This window comes from Bufo gargarizans, chromosome 6, assembly GCF_014858855.1.
Source record: "Bufo gargarizans isolate SCDJY-AF-19 chromosome 6, ASM1485885v1, whole genome shotgun sequence".
In the NCBI taxonomy this organism is placed as follows: Eukaryota; Metazoa; Chordata; class Amphibia; order Anura; family Bufonidae; genus Bufo; species Bufo gargarizans.
In genome coordinates this window covers 350960461-350978850 of record NC_058085.1, presented here as the reverse complement: position 1 = coordinate 350978850, position 18390 = coordinate 350960461, and the positions used below count along the sequence as shown (strand labels likewise).

At 43.4% G+C, this 18390-nt stretch overlaps 1 protein-coding gene across 3 annotated transcripts in view; it reads left to right on the top strand.

Annotated features, from left to right (window-relative positions):
• The window catches only part of LOC122942295 (alpha-2-macroglobulin-like), a 186263-nt gene that overhangs the window by 166547 nt on the left and 1326 nt on the right, over nt 1-18390 (top strand). For all 3 annotated transcript variants that reach the window (XM_044299830.1, XM_044299829.1, XM_044299828.1), the window contains exons 30-35: nt 8241-8456; nt 13911-14038; nt 14268-14358; nt 15088-15156; nt 16487-16589; nt 16748-16789. In XM_044299830.1, the coding sequence (XP_044155765.1) occupies nt 8241-8456; nt 13911-14038; nt 14268-14358; nt 15088-15156; nt 16487-16589; nt 16748-16789 (649 nt within the window). The remainder of the gene's footprint in view (nt 1-8240; nt 8457-13910; nt 14039-14267; nt 14359-15087; nt 15157-16486; nt 16590-16747; nt 16790-18390) is intronic.

Below are 18390 nucleotides of genomic sequence, written 5' to 3'. Positions count from 1 at the left end.
CTACAATCTTTAAGGGGGTCATCTCACTAGCAGGCCCTTGAATATAATGTTTTAGAGGGTCAGCTCACCTGAAGGCCCTCACATATAATGTTGTAGAGGGTCAGCTCACCAGAAGGCGCTCTCACATAATTTTTTCAATGGTTAGCTAAGCAACAGGCACTCGCCCATAATCTTTTCTATAGTCAGCTTAGCAGCAGGCACTCGCCCATAATTATTTCGATGCTCAGATTAGCAGCAGGCACTCGCCCCTAATGTTTTAGAGAGTTAGGGTACTTTCACACTAGCCTTTTTCTTTTCCGGCATAGAGTTCAGTCACAGGGGTTTTATATCAGAAAAGAACTGATCAGGCATATCCCCATACATTCTGAATGGAGAGCAATCCGTTCAGGATGCATCAGGATGTCTTCAGTTCAGTCATTTTGACTGATCAGGCAAAAGAGAAAACCATAGCATGCTACGGTTTTATCTCCGGCAAAAAAATTTGAAGACTTGCCTGAATGCCAGATTCGGCATTTTTTTCCATAGGAAATCGTCCTTCCGGACTGTGCATGCGCAGACCGAAAAAAAGGTGAAAAAAGGAAATGCTAGATCAGTTTTTCCGGATGACACCGCAAAGACGGATCCGTCTTTCAATGCATTTTTTTGACTGATTCAGCATTTTTAAGACTGATCATGATCCTGATCAGTCTTACTAATGCCATCAGTTGGCATACGTTTTCCCGGATCCAGCAGACAGTTCCGGCGACGGAACTGCTTGCCGGATCTCTCTGCCGCAAGTGTGAAAGTAGCCTTAGCTCTACAGCAGACCCTCACCCCTAATGTTTTAGATGGTCAGCTCAGCAGCAGGCCCTCGGGTGCTCCTCCTGTCATTTTGCTACTCTGTGGCCTCCTGATGCTGCCGCCACCTCCACACTATGTCACCTAGCTACATTGTGGCCTCCTGATCCTGCCGCCACCGCCAAACTATGTCACCTTGCCACTCTGTGGCCTCCTGATGCTGCCGCCACCTCCACACTATGTCACCTAGCCATTCTGTGGTCTCCTGATACTGCAGCCACCTCCAAACTATGTCACCTAGCTACTCTGTGGCCTCCTGATGCTGCCGCCACCTACAGACTCTGTGATTGGACCACTCTGTGGTCTCCTCATGCCGCTTTCACCTCACGACTTTGTCACCTTGCTACTCTGTGGTCTTCTCATGCTGACACCACCTACACACTCTGTCATTGTGCTACTCTGTGGCCTCCTGATCCTGCCACCGCCTTCACACTATGTCACCTAGCCACTCTGTGGCCTCCTGATGCTGCCGCTACCTCCAAACTATGTCACATTGCCACTGTGCATAGGTTTTATGAGTGTAGGAGTCCCACTACCTGAACAATTGTACAACAATGTGAATGAGACCCTCCATTATGTGATATATAGGTTGTATAAGAGTGCCTCTTCCTTTTAATTTTTGGCAGCACTTGCACTTTATATACAAGTAAATATACAGGAAAGAATGTTTTCTAACAATTTAACGTACAGTTGCAAGAAAAAGTATGTGAACCCCTTGGAATGATATGGATTTCTGCACAAATTGGTCATAAAATGTGATCTGATCTTCATCTAAGTCATAACAATAGACAATCACAGCCTGCTTAAACTAATAACACACAAAGAATTAAATGTTACCATGTTTTTATTGAACACAACATGTAAACATTCACAGTACAGGTGGAAAAAGTATGTGAACCCTTGGATTTAATAACTGGTTGAACCTCCTTTGGCAGCAATAACTTCAACCAAACGTTTCCTGTAGTTGCAGATCAGACGTGCACAATGGTCAGGAGTAATTATTGACCATTCCTCTTTACAGAACTGTTTCAGTTCAGCAATATTCTTGGGATGTCTGATGTGAATCGCTTTCTTGAGGTCATGCCACAGCATTTCAATAGAGTTGAGGTCAGGACTCTGACTGGGCCACTCCAGAAGGGGTATTTACTTCTGTTTAAGCCATTCTGTTGTTGATTTACTTCTATGCTTTTGGTCGTTGTCCTGTTGCAACACCCATCTTCTGTTGAGCTTCAGCTGGTGGACAGATGGCCTTAATTTCTCCTGCAAAATGTCTTTATAAAATTGGGAATTCATTTTTCCTTCGATGATAGCAATCCGTCCAGGCCCTGACACAGCAAAGCAGCCCCAAACCATGATGCCCCCACCACCATACTTCACAGTTGGGATGAGGTTTTGATATTGGTGTGCTGTGCCTATTTATCCACACATAGTGTTGTGGGTTTCTTCCAAACAACTCAACTTTGGTTTCACCTGTCCACAGAATATTTTGCCAGTACTGCTGTGGAGCACCCAGGTGCTCTTGTGCAAACTGTAAACGTGCAGATTTTTTTTTTTTTGGGACAGCAGTGGCTTCCTCTGTGATATCCTCACATGAAATCCATTCTTGTTTAGTGTTTTACGTATCGTAGATTCGCTAACAGGGATGTTAGCATATGCCAGAGACTTTTGTAAGTCTTAAACTGACACTCTAGGATTCTTCTGCACCTCATTAAGCAGTCTGCGCTGTGCTCTTGAAGTCATCTTTACAGGACGGCCACTCCTAGGGAGAGTAGCAGCAGTTTGTCTTACCGTGAACTGATGAACAGCAAGGCTTTTGGAGATACTTCTATAACCCTTTCCAGCTTTATGCAAGTCAACAATTCTTAATCATAGGTCTTCTGAGAGCTGTTTTGTGCGAGGCATCATTCACATCAGGCAATGCTTCTTGTTAAAAGCAAACCCAGAACTGGTGTGTGTTTTTTATAGGTCAGGGCAGCTGTAACCAACACCTCTAATCTCATCTCATTGATTGGACTCCAGTTGGCTGACACCTCACTCCAATTAGCACTTGGAGATGTCATTAGTCTAGAGGTTCACATACTTTTTCCACCTGCACTGTGAATGTTTACATGCTGTTTTCAATAAAAACATGGTAACATTAATTTTTTTGTGTGTTATTAGTTTAAGCAGACTGTGATTGTCTATTGTTGTGACTTAGATCAAGATCAGATCACATTTAATGACCAATTTGTGCAGAAATCCATATCATTCCAAAGGGTTCACATACTTTTTCTTGCAACTGTATTAGTGTCAGTCTGTAAAAGTGGCGCACTACTCGGACAACATCGGACAACATTGTTTCCAGCAGCAACCTGGAAGTCCAAGATGCATCCAGACATCCTCCCCATGTTGTTCCCGAACCATTTCGGTGGTGTTTCCATCAATTTCTGACCTTTTCGTATGAACCAGACACCCTCCCCTCTTCAGAGCAGGGGGTACCTGGTTTAAAGCTTTGATGCTCGATCAACACTACTCCTGATACTGCCACCACCTCCAAACTATGTCAACCTAGCCACTCTGCGGCCTCCTGATTCTGCCACCACCTACAGACTCTGTGATTGGGCCACTCTGTGGTCTCCTCATGCTGCTTTCACCTCACCACTATGTCACCTTGCAACTCTGTGGTCTTCTCATGCTGCTGCCACATACCCAATCTGTCATTGTGCCACTCTGCGGCCACCTGATGCTGCCGTCACCTCCACACTATCTCACCTAGCCACTCTGTGGCCTCCTGATGCTGCAGCCACCTCCAAACTATGTCACCTTGCCACTCTGTGGCTTCCTGATGCTGCCACCACCACCACACTATGTCACTTAGCCACTCTGTGGCCTCCTGATACTGCCACCACCTCCAAACTATGTCACGTAGCTACTCTGCAGCCTCATGATGCTGCCACCACCTACAGACTGTAATTGGACCACTCTGTGGTCTCCTCATGCTGCTTTCACCTTACCACTATGTCACCTTGCCACTTTGTGGTCTTCTCATGCTGCCACCACCTACACACTCTGTCATTGTGCTACTCTGTGGCCTCTTGATGCTGCCACCACCTCCAAACTATGTCACCTTGCCACTCTGGGGCCTTCTCATGCTGCTCCTACCTCCACTCTATGCCACCTTGCCACTCTGTGGCCTCCTGATACTGCAGCCACCTCCAAACTATGTCACCTAGCTATTCTGCGGCCTCCTAATGCTTCCACCACCTACAGACTCTGTTATTGGGCCACTCTGTTGTCTCCTTGTGCTGCTTTCACCTCACCACTATGTCACCTTGCCACTCTGTCATTATGCCAGTCTGTGGACTCCTGATGCTGCCGCCACCTCCACACTCTGTCATTGTGCCACTCTCCGACTTTATAATGCTGCCGCCACCTCCACACTATGTCACCTAGCCACTCTGTGGCCTCCTGATGCTGCTGCCACCTCCACTTTATGTCACCTTGCCACTCTGTGGCCTCCTGATGCTGCCGCCACATACAGACTCTGTCATTGGACCACTCTGTGGTCTCCTCATGCTGCTTTCACCTCACCACTATGTTATAGGCCCACTCTGTGGACTTCTCATGCTGTTACCACCCTCCCTACTTCATGGCTGTGCCACTATTTAGCCTTTTTGGCTTGGCTGACATCATCATTTATTTGACCCTTCCTCTGATCTGTCATAAGGAAGTCAAAAGGAGGCGCACAACGGATCCTGTCTGTGTAGTAGCTGTAAGGCCTGTATGGTCCCATCAGAATTGGCTTGTGATTTGTTAGCTAAAAGCAGGAGTGGGTACAAAACACAGAAGACATGCAAATATATTCTGTTCACATGTCATCTCTGTTTTGAATCCACTCCTGTTTTTTTGGGGGGGGCATTAGCAATACTGATGGATTACTGACCAAATGCTGACCAAGTGAAGGTGAATGCTCCACACACAGGATCCGTTTTTTGTGGGTCATTGTTCTGACGGATCAGAGGAAGGGCAAAATAATCAGTGATGTCGACAGAAACTTATTGCTGACACCCTCTCCACTCTGTTGGGGAACTCTACTTGTATAAGCGTTTAATAGAACAAATTCTGTAGACATCTATGTGGAATCAGCTGACGACCGTGTAAAAGGAGTGCGCTTCTTGGTGCTAACATTGACCTCTAAGGCTGAGTTCATACTTGAGTCATTTGGTCAGTTTTGGCCCCGTGACTGCCCAAATAACTTAAGTGTGCAGTGATTCTAAAAGCGACACCTGTCATCTGCATGTCCTATTTTTCACTACTAAAGCAGACTCCCTATGCGTGTTACTGCAAGTGTTCTAGGCCACAATAAAGGCTCTCTGCAGCCAGGAAGTAGCTGTTTTTTTAACGTAATTCGCCGCAATGAAATTTGGATCGAAGCAAATTTATCCCCAAAAATTTTGAAAACCAGCGAATTCACTAATCTCTGTCGCCCATAAACTAATCTATCAAAAGTGCTGCAAAGGCCATATGGCGCTCCTTCCATTCCAAATCCTGCCATGTGGCCCCCAGCAGTTTACCCCCACATATGGAGTGTTTCCGTATTCAGGAGAAAATGGGTAACAAATTATGGGGTGCTTTTTCCTCCTTGTGAAAATGAAAAATTTGGGGCTAAAGCATCATTTTATATAAATCACTGCGATAGGTGCACCGCAATGATATTCAACTGACAACACTGGCTAATCCCTCAAGCTGATGTTAAGAACTGAGACTTTAGCCAATGTATTCCAGTCAGGAACACATCGGAGCCCTTTTGCACCATCGTCAAGGTATCTCAGAGTGGCATGGGTTCCTACTAGGGTTGAGCGAACCCGTACAGAACTTTAAGATTTTTGGACCGTGGACCCGAATCCGAACATTTCAGTAAAAGTTTGGGTTCGGATTTGTTGGCACTTTTTGAAAGGCTGCAGAGCAGCCAATCAACAAGTGTTTAACTCTGTGCCCTTAGAAGCCATCACAGCCATGCCTACTAATGGCATGGCTGTGATTGGCCAGTGCAGCATGTGACCCAGCCTCTATATAAGCTGGAGTCACATAGCGCTGCACGTCACTCTGCTGTTACTAGTGTAGTAAGAGGATGCTGCTGCTGTGAGGGAGAGAATAGGAAAGAATCTTTAATCAGAAGTGCTCGTTAACTCAGCGATCTACATAGATTTAGTTTTGGTGGTGCAGCGCACAATCTTTTTACCCTGCCCTGAGCCCAGTGACAGTAAGAACTTTTATCCGTCTGTTAGTTAGGTGGGCCATGGCAGCTATTTTCTACAAGCTCAGTGCACCAGCACTGCATATGTGCTTTTGTGACATTGAAGTCCAAGCTTGAAAAACTGCAATAATAATCTGGGTTAAAAAAAACACCCATTTTTGGCAATATCCTACATCTTGTGCCTATGCAGCATTAGTCAGTGTGCAATTTAAGCTAGAAATACAGCTATATTTTTCTGGGTTTTAAAAAACACCCTTTTTGGGAAAAATACTCAATTTTACAGCCCTTTCTGCATCTGTACGTGTGAAATTCAAGCATTATATACTGCTGTCATATTCTGTTATTAAAAAAAACCCATTTTGGACAAAATAGTTAATATTGCAGCCTTTGCTGCATCTGTGATTGTTAAAAACAAGCTTTAAATACTTCAATAATTTTCTGGCTTTTAAAAAACACCCATTTTTGGCAATACCCTCCATGTGGGGCCTCTGCCGCATTAGTGAGTGTGCAATTTAATCTAGAAAAACAGCTATAATTTTCTGGGTTTTAAAAAAACATCCTTTTTGGGCAAAATACTAAATTTTACAGCCCTTGCTGCATCTGTACGTGTGAAATTCAAGCATTATATACTGCTGTCATATTCTGTTATTCAAAAAACACCCATTTTGGGCAAAATACTTATTTTGCGGCCTTGTCTGCATCTGTCAGTGTGAAATTAAAGCGTTATATACTGCTATCATATTCTGTTATTTAAAAAAGCACATTTTTTGGGCAAAGTACTTAATATTGCAGCCTTTGCTGCATCTGGTATTGTTAAAAACAAGCTTGAAATACTTGGCTTTTAAAAAACTACAATTTTCTGCAATATTCTCCATCTTGGGCCTCTGCAGAGGCCCAAGATGGAGAATATTGCCAATAATTGGTGTTTTTTAATAGCCAGAAAATGTATTAAGTATTTAAAGCTTGTTTTTAACAATAACAGATGCAGCAAAGGCTGCAATAGGGCTCTGATGTGTTCCTGACAGGAATACATTGGCTAAAGTCTCAGTTCTTAATATCAGCTTCAGGGATTAGCCATTGTTGTCAGTTGCATATCAATGTGGTGCACCTTTCGCAGTGACTTATGTATTTTTATATTTGCGTCCACACATTCTCCCGTCTTGTGTAGGATACCGTTGTAGTGCATGTGGTCCGCTGCCGACATCCTCCATTGTATGCATTTTTGCTGGGGATTGCCGTTAGCAACAGATCACATGCAGAGGAATTGCTCCCCCCGGTTATAAACACACTACAGTGTTTGGGGTTTTTGAGCATTTCCCATGGCCACTTTATTTCAGTTATTTTTCTTGATATGTTTAGAATGTGCCATTCCTATTAGGGCTCACTGTCTGTGTATTCCTGCCTACTGTGATGACACCAGGCCTTCAACACAAAGGGGGGAGCTACAGTCACCATGCTACCCATTTAGCACATGGCCAACACCCTATGGTAATACATGTAAATGATCGTGACCTACAACATCCTATCTGGATGATGTTCTCATCGGAGCTGAGTTCTTTGTCTTTGTGCACAAAGATTTGTACCTTTCAGCCCCTCCTCCCAATTATGTCCAGTGAGCAGTATGCATGTCGTGTGAGTGTGATCACTTTGTGGTCGTCTGACACAGAACAATGGCTTTGTATATGTTAACTAACTATTCCTAACTCACTACATTACAAGGATATAGAAAGTAATATAATTAAAGAGGAAAGATCCATTTAGTATTTTATTTTAAAAAAATACTGAAAGGATTCCAACATGCGCGATACTTATTTTCTCTGACATTGTGGGATGGTCAGAGGCTCTGATACACATTAAGCTACCCATTCCTGCTAAAAATGGCAGTTTTTTTCCCCCCTTTTTTGTCTAATGTGAGTAACCTGCAAAATCAGTCATCTCTATTATAATGTATCACTGTACTAGTATGTAAAGAGTTCCCAAGTACATAGATCTGTGTGATCATCAGGCTAATTTCTGTATGTAAACCCTCAAAATGTTTTAATTTCCAGGTGGTTTGAAGATAATGATTCATTCAACCTATTTTTGCATTTTTGTTCATTTGGTTTATTTCCAGGATCTCACTTTGTTTAGTAGTTACTCTTTAAATTATCAACTTTTCCTTTTGAAGGACACGGTAGTGGCTCTTCAGGCCCTGGCCCAGTATTCAGCAGTGACATTTTCTGACAAAGGAGACATGACTGTGGCCGTCAATTCCAAGTCGGGATTCCATGAGCAATTCCATGTGGACAAGAATAACCGTCTCCTTCTCCAAAAGGCAACTCTAGCTAATGTTCCTGGAGACTACACTGTGACATCAACGGGGAGTGGTTGTGTCTTTGTTCAGGTAAGCAGAAAGATACTGAACTCAACCTGAACTGAAAAATTAGTGGTTCCTAGTATTCTAATCATTATGTGGTGACCTTGAGTTATCGTTCCTGATAATCTAAGGGTAGTTTCACACTTGTGGCAGACGAACTGCCTGCCGGATCCGGCAATCCGGACGCAAACGAATGGCATTTGTCAGAATGATCCGGATGCTGATCCGTCTGACCAAATGCATTGAAATATAGGATCCGTCTCTCCGGTGTCATCCGGAAAAACGGATCCGGTATTAATTTTTTTCACAGATTTAAAGCTCTGCGCATGCTCAGACCGGAAGAACGGATCTTTCAATGCGTCAATTTTAATGCATTTTAATGGAAATTAATATCAGATCCGGCATTCCGGCAAGTGTTTATGATTTTTGGCCGGAGAGAAAAATACAGCATGCTTCGGTATTTTCTCCGGCCAAAAAACATAAGAGGGACTGAACTGATGCATCCTGATAAATACTGAACAGAATGCTCTCCATTCAGAATGCATTAGGATAAAACTGATCATTTTTTTTCCGGTATTGAGCCCCTGTGACTCAAAATCGAAAAATAAAAACGCTAGTGTGAAAGTACTCTAAGGGTATATGTGTGCCTCAGGTTTCTTGCAAACAAACTTCTGTTTCTGTTAAAGACAAACCTAGACTATTAAGCTATGGGAGATGCTTTATCAGCAGCCTACATAGACTCCAAAGTACTAAAGGATCACATAAGCTTTGGAGAGGGGTGGCCACTTTTCCTTGATCTTTGTGGTTTACGGGGTTAAGGAATATATTTTTAGAAAGGGCATCTTATTCTGTAGACCACATATTACAGCATTTTTTGCAACCTGAGTTGTAGAAAGGTTAATGGCAGGCCTTCACTAGAATTTATTGGTTGTACATATTTCTGCTTTAGAGATAGGGTCACATTTTCATCCCTTTGCTCTAAAATGAGCAATTCAATGGCCAACATTATGCAGTCGATATACAAAGTCTACACACCCCTGTTAAAATGTCAGGTTTCTGTGATGTAAAAAAATGAGACAAAGATAAATCATTTCAGAACTTTTTCCACCTTTAATGTGACCTATAAACTGTAAAACTCAGTTGAAAAACAAACTGAAATCTTTTAGGAAGAGGAAAGAAAAAATATAAAAATAAAATAATATGGTTGCAGAAGTGTGCACATCCTTAAACTAATACTTTGTTGAAGCCCCTTTTGATTTTATTACAGCACTCAGTCTTTTTGGGTATGAGTCTATCAGCATAGCAACATTTTGACTTGGCAAGATTTGCCCATTTTTCTTGGCAAAAACACTCCAAATCTGTCAGATTGCGAGGGCATCTCCTGTGCACAGCCCTCTTCAGATCACCCCACAGATTTTCAATCGGATTTAGGTCTGGGCTCTGGCTGGCTATTCCAAAACTTTAATCTTCTTCTGGTGAAGCCATTCCTTTGTTGATTTGGATGTATGCTTTGGGTCGTTATCATGCTGAAAGATGAAGTTCCTCTTCATGTTCAGCTTTGCAGCAGAAGCCTGAAGGTTTTGTGCCAATATCGACTGGTATTTGGAACTGTTCATAATTCCCTCTAACTTAACTAAGGCCCCAGTTCCAGCTGAAGAAGAACAGCCCCAAAGCATGATGCTGCCACCACCAGCCTCACTGTGGTATGGTGTTTATTTGGTGATGTGCAGTGTTGTTTTTGCGCCAAACATATCTTTTGGAATTATAGCCAAAAAGTTCAAACTTGGTTTCATCAGACCATAACACCTTTTCCCACATGCTTTAGGGAGACTTCAGATGTGTTTTTGCGAAATGTAGCCTGGCTTGGATGTTTTTCTTCGTAAGAAAAGGCTTTCGTCTTGCCCCTCTACCCCATAGCCCAGACATATGAAGAATACGGGAGATTGTTGTCACATGTACCACACAGCCAGTACTTGCCAGATATTCCTGAAGCTCCTTTAATGTTGCTGTAGGCCTCTTGGTATCCTCCCAGACCAGTTTTTTTCTTGTCTTTTCATCAATTTTGGAGGGACGTCCAGTTCTTGGTAATGTCACTGTTGTGTCATATTTTCTTCACTTGAGGATGACTGTCTTCACTGTTCCATGGTATATCTAATGCCTTGGAAATTCTTTTGTACCCTTCTCCTGACTGATACCTTTTAAAAATGAGATCCCTCTGATGCTTTGGAAGCTCTCTGTGGACCACGGCTTATGCTGTGGGATGCGACTAAGAAAATTTCAGGAAAGACCAACTAGAGCAGCGGAACTTTATTTGGGGTTAATCAGAGGCACTTTAAATGCTGGCAGGTGTATGCTGACTCCTATTTAACAGGATTTTGAATGTGATTGCTTAATTCTGAACACAGCTACATCCCTAGTTATAAGCACATTATTATTATTTTTTGTTTTCTTCCCTCCACCTAAAAGATTTCAGTTTTTTTTTCAATTGAGTGGTACAGTTTATAGGTCACATTAAAGGTGGAAAAGGTTCTAAAATGATTTATCTTTGGCTAATTTTTTTACATCACAGAAACCTGACATTTTAACAGGGGTGTGTAGACTTTTTATATCCACTGTATGCATCTGTAGTATATAAAACACATATACTGTATCACTATCACACTTTCTCTCCTAAACCATATACATTGTATTCAGATAAAGGCATCCTTGGGATTTCCCTTCTCACCTAATCCTGTTAGTTTTTCTCTTACAGTGTACTCACTTGGGAGATGATATACCATCTGCAGTAATTTTGGCAAAATAGAAGCATGATTGAATGCTGCTTTTTACTGCACCGGTGCAGATTTCAGTAGAAATTGGTGATACCGCAAAACCAAGACACAAACTAAGTGCATGAGACACATCTAGTGCACAATGTAATTCTGTGTGGTCTCCAAACATTTGGACACAGGTTTCCATGTCAGAGAGGAGTGGCACACAGTTTAGCATCAGTAATGGGCAAGTAATAATGGTTCAATGTGTAGCTATCTCTAGTTCCCTTATATACCAGAAGAAACGTGGTCCATTTATCCCTGTTTGCCACTCTAGAAAGGAGTACAAGAGTTAGGGAGGTGATCTTACATGTATGCAGGGTTTAGAAATGATAGGCTGTTATAGGGGTGGACTGGCCATAGGCCTTACAGGGAAATTTCCCTGTGTGCCGATGCTCAAGGGGCCACTTCTTATGGTCGTCTGATGGGTATATAATAATCTAATGCTCTAAGCATCAATTAAAGAGGTTCTGCAGTTTGTTTAAACTGATGATCTATCCTCTAGATCAGTGGTCCCCAACCTTTTTTGCACCAAGGACCGGTTTCATGCAAGACAGACTGATTCATGCGCATAACAAAACACAAGGTGCATATTAAAATATATAACACTATATAACGACTATATAAACTGACTATGGTCTCTGCTGCACTGGTCTCTGCTGCACTGTACCGAATTTTTCGCCCTATTTGATGCACCTAGTTTTAGGAGGAGAACAATAAGGTCAGACCCCCAAACCTTTAGCCATCTATCAGCCCCCAATGTCAGCCATAAACCCCCCCAATGTCAGCCATAAACCTCCCCAATGTCAGCCATAAGCCCCCATTATCCCCTCATGTCAGCCATAAGCCCCCAATAGCCCCTCATGTAAGCCATAAGCCCCCAATAGCCCCTCATGTAAGCCATAAGACCCCATTAGCCCCTCATGTCAGCCATAAGCCCCCATTAGCCCCTCATGTCAGCCATAAGCCCCCCATTAGCCCCTCATGTCAGCCATAAGCCCCCCATTAGCCCCTCATGTCAGCCATAAGCCCCCATTAGCCCCTCATGTCAGCCATAAGCCCCCATTAGCCCCTAATGTCAGCCATAAGCCCCCCATTAGCCCCTCATGTCAGCCATAAGCTCCCCATTAGCCCCTCATGTCAGCCCAATTTCCCCCAAGTCAGCCATCAGCCCCCAGTGCAAATAAAATAAAATAAACACTTACCTCTCCTGCTCCTAGTCACCATCGCGATCCTCTTCATTCATTCTGCTGTCGGCTGTGTATTGGCGCACAGTGTGAGGTCACAGAGAGACCTCACGCTGTGCGCAGCCCTGCACAGCCGATAGCCGAGCCGAGGACCAGGAAGTGGTGAGTACAGATCCTTCACCGCTTCCTGGTCCTTCTGTACTAATGAAGCGCTTCCATAATGGAAGCGCTTCATTAGGACAGCGTTAAAGACTGCCCTGATTGCCGCTGCCCGGCAAACCATCCTCCAGGGCCCGGTCCTGGGCCGCAGCCCGGCGGTTGGGGACCGCTGCTCTAGATAGATCATCAGCATCTGATCGGCAGGCACCCGGGACCCCCGGGACCCCCGCCAATCAGCTGTTTGAAAAGGCAGCGGCGCTCCAGGAGCGCCACAGCCTTCTCATTGTTTACCGCAGGCCCAGTGACGTCACAATATCAACTGGCCTGGGCGGGGCTAAGCTCCATTCAAGTGAAAAGAGCTTAGCCCCGCCCAGGCCATTGATACTAGTCGTGACGTCACTGAGCCTGCAGTAAACAGTGAGAAGGCCGCGGTACTCCTGGAGCACGGCTGCCTTCTCAAACAGCTGATAAGCGGGGGTGCCCGGTGTCGGACCCCCGCCGATCGGATGCTGATGATCTAGCCGGAGGATAGATCATCAGTTTGAACAAACTGCAGAACCCTTGTGAACGGTAGCAGGTGCCCTCCTGAACTCAACTTTATTACCATTCTCAGTTGATGCAAGTATCCCGTCCTCTCATGGACTGTTACCTTGACCGACAATATGATGGAGAGAGCCACATTCATGCATAGTCTCCTCCTCTCTGGAGTGATTATTGGAAGTGGAAGGTCACCTTCCCACCCCATGCTTCCAATAAGTTGGAGGACTGAAAGTGGAATCGGTAGCTTTAAGACATTTATGGGATATACTTTTGATATTACATATGTCTTAGAGTGGGTTCACATTACGTTTCTCCCATCCGTTTAAGGTGTACAAAAAGCGTATACATTAAATTGATGCCTCAGACTGATGTCATACAGTGGCATCTGTTCACCATAGAGTTCCATTGTACCATTGTAAAAAAAAGTATACTTTTTTTTACCGAACTGTGCAGGATACAAGAACGTGGTGTGCTGCCTTTTTTGTAACATACGTCAAATGGAGGCATAAAACATGATGTGAACCCACCCTTAGAAGGTAATGCTCCACTTAGTATTAATGTGGGCCTTGGGAGTCGACCCTGGATCAGATCTGCACTCTTTTGTGTATCAGCTCAATATGGCCTAAAAGGTCAATGAACAAACCCTATAAAGGTATCATACTTAGTTGCCTGCAGAACACTATATACAGTGTTCTGCATCTGAATGTGAATTGGGATGATATGCTTTTCTATGGTGCTATAGATCTATTCCTTTTTTGATGGAAAATTGCTTTTTTAAATCACAGGCCGTATTAAGGTACAATATCCCTCCTCCGAAAGGTGTGGCCGCCTTCTCTTTAAGTGTAAAATCATCTTCAAGAAGAAAATGTCTGGGGGATCCTGTGACAAAATTTGAAATTCTTATCACTGCCTCGTGAGTTTGCTTATGTGGTTTTTTTGTTAGTTTTTTTTAATTCTTCTACTCTTTTACACCATGTATGGGAATTTCTAATCATGAACAATCAATTCATCTATCAAAATCTATAAAATTATTACACCTAACTACTAAATATTCTCAATGCTGTCAATTTTCTTCTCATATTAACCAAAATGGATATAAATGTATGACTGTACATGTCATGTCTGGATTTCTATTCTTACAGTTATACCGGTACTCGGGAGAAATCGAACATGGCCGTTATTGAAGTCAAGATGGTTTCTGGCTACATTCCGGTGAAGAGCACAGTAAGGAAAGTAAGTGACAGAATTAAGCACCTCTTTATACAGAACCCAATGATTACACCAGAGGTAAGGAACCACAAGCACTCCAGTGACTGTGAAACTACAACTTCCACCATACACACATGAAGTCAATGGAGCATGCAGGAAGCTGCAGTTTCACAATGGCTGGCGTGCTGCTGGTCACTGAACCCTCGGATGCACTGTAGTGTAGACTGCACTTGGAGTCTCCTCATTGTGAATATTTTAGCCAAATATTTAAAGGTATAACTGTATGAACAATGGCATAGCTATGGAGATGCAGAAGCAGCAGTCTTTTCCAGGCCTGGTTTCCTGAATGTCCCCAAAAGACCCCTGGAAGAAACGAGTATTATAAATGGTACATGGCCGGAGGAGATTCATAACCGTCAAATTTCAAGAGCATTGACTTACACCTCTTGTGAGAGAAAAGACAGAAAATACAGTTTTAGAAAATAAGGAAAATACTTCACCTTGTGTAATAATCTGATAATCATAATATGGTGCAAACCTAAAGGCCACCATTAAGGGTCTACAGAAATCAGACTGAATTTAATCCAATAAAACAATCGGTTTCTTAAAATAAAAAAAAGCAAAATCGTTGCTAAACGAAGGTCCTCCTGTGCAGAAATAACGCTGAACCCATATCAAATATTAATAGATTGCATTATTAAAATGTGTTCCTTCCACTGCAAAACCATTTGTAACCCCATTTTTTCTTCACAGCTGGAGCAGGACAAGTTAATAAAGAGAAGTGAAATCCAGACTGATGTGGTGACTTTGTACTTGGACCAGGTCCGTATTATTCATTGCTGCATTTTAACTCCAGATTCTTTTTATAACTTTTATAACTTAAAGGGAACCTGTCACCAGGATTTTGTGCATAGAGCTGGGGACATGGGCTGCTAGATGGCCGCTAGCACATCTGCAATACCCAGTCCCCATAGCTCTGTGTGCTTTTATTGTGTTAAAAAACCTTTTTGATCAATATGCAAATGACCTAATATGAGTCCTGTATCCGGAGATGAGTCAAGCAGAAAGGAGCCCAGCACGGCCCCGCGTCCTCCGAATCTCTTCCTTGCTGGCTGACGTCACAGAGCTGGAGCGCCGAAATCTCGCGATGCGCGAGCTAGCGCATGCAGTGTTCGTTCCCTGTGCTGATGCCAGCACAGGGAATGAACATGATGCCGACACAGCGCATGCGCTAGCTCTGTGACGTCAGCCAGCAAGGAGGAGATTCGGAGGACGCGGGGCGGTGCTGGGCTCCTTTCTGCTGGTCTCATCTCCGGATACAGGACTCATATCAGATAATTTGCATATTGATCAAAAAGGTTTTTTAACACAATAAAAGCGCAGAGAGCTATGGGGACTGGGTATTGCAGATGTGCTAGTGGCCATCTAGCAGCCCATGTCCCCAGCTCTATACACAAAATCCTGGTGACGGGTTTCCTTTACATGCACAAGTATTTTTGCAATAGAGTTTTATTTAAAAAATTGCATTGTTTGATATCTGCAGCCTCTGTAGAAGCTTTACATACTGTACATAGCAGGCTGTAGAGTGCCATCAACAGTAAAAGGAGAGCTTGGTCTCCATCTCCACCCTCTCCTCACCTTAGCAATCTTCTAAGCTAATTAATCAAATATATGAATAGCCTTTAAGTGGGGCATTTCACCATTTATTTTTTCCAGAACCCCACACCCCCGCCACTCAGGTGCCCAATAGCTCTGGCACTAGACGTTGGAATGGGAAGTACACAGCTCTGTCTACTGTGTAGTGGAAAAAACTCATTACTGTAGTGCTGATCCTATTGAAATGAATCAGAGCCGCACGGCAGTAACAAGATCAGTCCACAACACAGTGGCCGGAACTGGGTGCTCCTGGTGCCTGAGTAACGTCAGGGGTACAGAGTGTCGGATCAGATACTGATGGCCTATCCTGAGGAAAGGTCATCACTTGTTAAAGTCTAAAACTCTACCATAAGGTTACCTCCAAGAACACCACTGGTCTTTAGCTAATTTGTTAGATTGTTTATTATAATATTTTTTTTTTTTAAGGGGGTTTCTAAATCTTTGGGTACTTCAGATTCATAAAGGCTTCTCTTATGGGATTATTATCTTACTTTAGATTGACCACAATCCAGTAAACCTCTCCTTCATCGTGGAACAGGACAGTGTGGTGAAAGACCTAAAACCAGCTACAGTATCCCTCTACGATTATTATGAGACAGGTAAACCTCTCCTTTCCTACTCCTTAAATTGTACCATACAACTATACAATTCCTTCCAATTAACTTGGCCGACCTACTGTATGTTTTTTTAGCGTATATGATTGTTCTAAATTTGACAATATATGGTAGATCGTAATTATGCTTCTTCTTTCTTCCAGATGAAAATGTTTCTGTGGAGTACAACCACCCTTGCAGTAATGGTAAATAAATCCGCACTTGCTTTTAAATGATCTAATCTATAGGAAATAGATTTCAAATTTGTGTACATAAAATGAAACTTAGCATGGCTGAACAAATTACACCAAGGTCCATGTATGTGTCTACTCTATCAGACAATGAGGGAATTTGTCATGAGGCAATATCTGAAATCGTTTTTATTTGGGGTCTACCTTGGTTTACTTTGTGCCAACAAAAGTAAGTCTCAATGATGAATCTCGAATGTAACTAATTAACATAACTAACACACCTACTTTTCAAAACTTAAAAGGGTTGTCTCACTTCAGTAAGTGGCATTTATCATGTAGAGAAAGTTAATACAAGCCACTTACTATTGTATTGTGAGTATCCATATTGCTTCCTTTGCTGGCTGGATTCATTTTTCCATCACATTATCCACTGCTCGTTTCCATGGTTACAGACCACCCTGCAATCCATCAGCGGTGGTCGTGCTTGCACAATATAGGAAAAATAACTAGCCTAAGTGAGCTCCCATGGTCCTGGCCACAAGAGAGGCTGAATGCAGTGGGCTCGTATGGTTAACCCACTGGGTACAACCTGTTCTTAGTCCCACCCAAGAGCGCCAAATCCCTTTAAATGCTATTAGTTGGGGTAGCCAAGCCCGTAATTAAATCCGAGTAAAAGTGGCCTCCTATATATAGTATGAAAAAAGTAGTGGTTATGTCATGACCAGCGTGCCGATCACATACGTGATGCAAGGGGAGGGAAAAGGGAAGGCCCTGTCCAAGGGAGAGGGAAAGGTGGTGACCCCTAACTCACGTAGAGGCTGGCACCTGACTGCCCTGACGTCCCTAGACGGGTTCCTCACCCGTACGCCAATCACGTGCCTAAACCCTGGCTTTCCCTAAGATGAGCCCTGCGTAGTGAATAGGGCGGTGGGAACACTAGTCCGCACCACTAACACTAAAGGAAAACACCAAAGAGAGGACAGACAATACAGACAAAACATATAATCCCAGGTGGGCGACAACAGCAGACAACAAAAGCCCAACCGGGATCTGGAGGGAAACGCTCTGGAACAACAACCAGGAATCTCAGCTACTTAGCTCCAGTGGGTCAGTATAGAAGTCCAGGCAGGAAGCTCTATATCTGGCAACCAGAGAAGTGGGAGAGGGGAATATAAGGAGGTTGGGAGTGCTGGATAAGAAACAGCTGAGGAGAAGAAGCTACGGATCCCTGAGTGAGACAAAAAGGGTTGCAAGGCAAACCCAGAAAGCTACCATAAAGAAACAGCCCTATCTTTCTACATAGAGCGCGCAGCCACCCGCTGCAACTTCCTGACCCCGGGTATAACGGAGTCAGGCGTGGCTCTTGACACCCTCGTGACAGGTTAAACTCGCAAATCGGGTTAGAACAGATATAAGGATCAAATGTTTTAAAATCCTATTTGTTTCTTCTTCTTATATTTGTTTTACATGACAATTTTATATCTGCATGGTACAACCCGCGAGCAGCCTTCCCGCCCATAGACCGTATCCTCCATGCACCTTACTTCCTTTTTCTCATTAACAATACGTACTACCAATTCACTGGCGCCTCTAGCTTTTTCTGATCTTCTGGATCT